This window comes from Carlito syrichta, unplaced genomic scaffold (genome assembly GCF_000164805.1).
Source record: "Carlito syrichta isolate Samal-C Ts95f unplaced genomic scaffold, Tarsius_syrichta-2.0.1 Scaffold115573, whole genome shotgun sequence".
Taxonomy (NCBI): domain Eukaryota; kingdom Metazoa; phylum Chordata; class Mammalia; order Primates; family Tarsiidae; genus Carlito; species Carlito syrichta.
The window spans coordinates 139,013-140,864 of record NW_007059669.1 but is presented as its reverse complement, the minus strand read 5'-3'; the positions used below and the strand labels follow the sequence as shown (position 1 = coordinate 140,864).

Genomic DNA, 1,852 nt, shown 5'->3' with positions numbered 1-1,852 from the left:
ACATAGCAAGCCTTGCCTCTACAAAAAATTTTAAAGTCAGCCAGACATGGTGGCACATGCGTACAGTCTCAGCTACTTGGGAGGATGAGGCAAAAGGTACCTGAGCCTAGGAGGTCGCGGCTGCAGTGAGCTGTGATCATGTCACTGCATTCTAGCCTGGGTGACAGAGTGAGACCCCAACTCAGAAAAAAAGGGAGAAATGAGGCAAGAGATGACTCTCAACCCAAATCAGGCCTCTGATGGATAAAGCCATCTGCAGACCCAGCAGCCCTACATAATTGTACCCACACCACTGAGATTCAATATAATCTTCCAAAATGTTAAGTCATGCTGTCAAATTGTCAGAAAACTTTATAAATTATATAGGCAAACAAGTATTTAAAGTTCAATAACAAAAGGAAAAACAGTTTTCAGGAGATTGAAGCAACCAAGAACAGTGACAGGTAGAAAGGGCTTTGTGCATGGCCTTGGAGTTGGCCTACTTGCTTGTACAAAACGCTTTCTTTTTTTTTTTTTTTTTTTTTAAGTTGGAGTTCACTCTGTTGCCCAGGCTGGAGTGCAGTGGCATGCTCATGGCTACCACAGCCTCAACCTGCTGAGTTCAGGCAATCCTTCCACCTCAGTCTTCCAAGTAGCTTGGACCACAGGTGTGTGCCACCACACTTGGCTAATTTTTTGACTTATTGTAAAGACGAGGTCTCACCAAGTTGCCCAGGCTGGTCTTGAACCCGTGGGCTCAGGCAATCCTCTCACCTCAGCTTCCCAAAGTGCTGGGATTACAGGCGTGAGCCACTGCAGCAGGCTTAGAACCCTTTCAACAGCAGGGAGACTCAGGCAGAAGAAAAGGAACTAGGAAAAGATTAGAGGGAAAAGGCAGAAGAAAAGCCTGGGCTGCCAATGTCTGGGACAGCCCGCTTTAGCTCCCAGGGCACAATCCCAGAGCCTCTTCCCCACTCCATGGCCTCCTTACTACTTAGAATTCTCACTCTCCTAACCTACTCTCAAGCCAATGTCACTGCCCGGCAGGCATCATAGGCATCTCGGGGAACCCAGTCTGGCTGTGGCCTTGCTTGAGGTGAGCCTCACCTGAAGTTGGCAGGCGGCCACCAGTGTTTCCTGCACATTGCTCAGGCTGAGCTCTAGCTCAGAGGTGTATATGAAATGAAGGATTTGGCACATGGCATTGTAGGACACGCCGTGGATCAGGACCTCTTCCTGCTCCATCTCCTTCAATCCCCCAGCAAACATTCCTCTGCAAAGTGAAAAGACAAGAAAATGGAGTTATACCAACCAGGACACAAGCCCAGGCTACCAAGAGCAAGAGCGTTCAGAACAGGGACCCAGCACTGGTGGCAGGGCCAGCATGGGATTAGACTGACCAGCTCTGTGCTCTCAGTGAACAGCCTGTGCACATGAGTCAACCCACAGAAAGATTCTGAGAGAGTTTGGGCAGACATCCTGGAAATCACCCTATCTCCCTTCTCATGGCCCAGGGAGTCCCACGTGAGCCTCAGGAAACCAGGCCTACACTCAGCTTGCGTCTGCTGTGTCTGTCAGTGCAGTTCCTGGATCAGGCCCCAGCAACTCCAGAGCACACTTCAAAATAAATTGGAAACAAATAACAAAAGTCATTTCAGTCAATATACATTTATTGAGCTCCTACCAAAGAGCAGAAGAATGCAGTGGATATGGGGCTCATTTAAAAAAAAAACGTCAGGCCAGGCTCAGTGGCTCAGCCTGTAATCCTGTGCCTTGGGAGGCTGAGGTGAGTGGATTGCCTGAGCCCGCGGGCTCGAGACCTGCTTGGGCAACTTGGTGAGACCTCATCTCTACAATAAATCAAAAAATTAGC

General features: G+C 49.0%; 1 protein-coding gene across 3 annotated transcripts in view; it reads right to left on the bottom strand.

The window, feature by feature from the left end:
* Window positions 1-1,852, bottom strand: part of KLHL22 (kelch like family member 22) — a 43,077-nt gene that overhangs the window by 24,628 nt on the left and 16,597 nt on the right. For all 3 annotated transcript variants that reach the window (XM_008072320.1, XM_021719429.1, XM_008072325.2), the window contains one exon: window positions 1,087-1,252. In XM_008072320.1, the coding sequence (XP_008070511.1) occupies window positions 1,087-1,252 (166 nt within the window). The remainder of the gene's footprint in view (window positions 1-1,086; window positions 1,253-1,852) is intronic.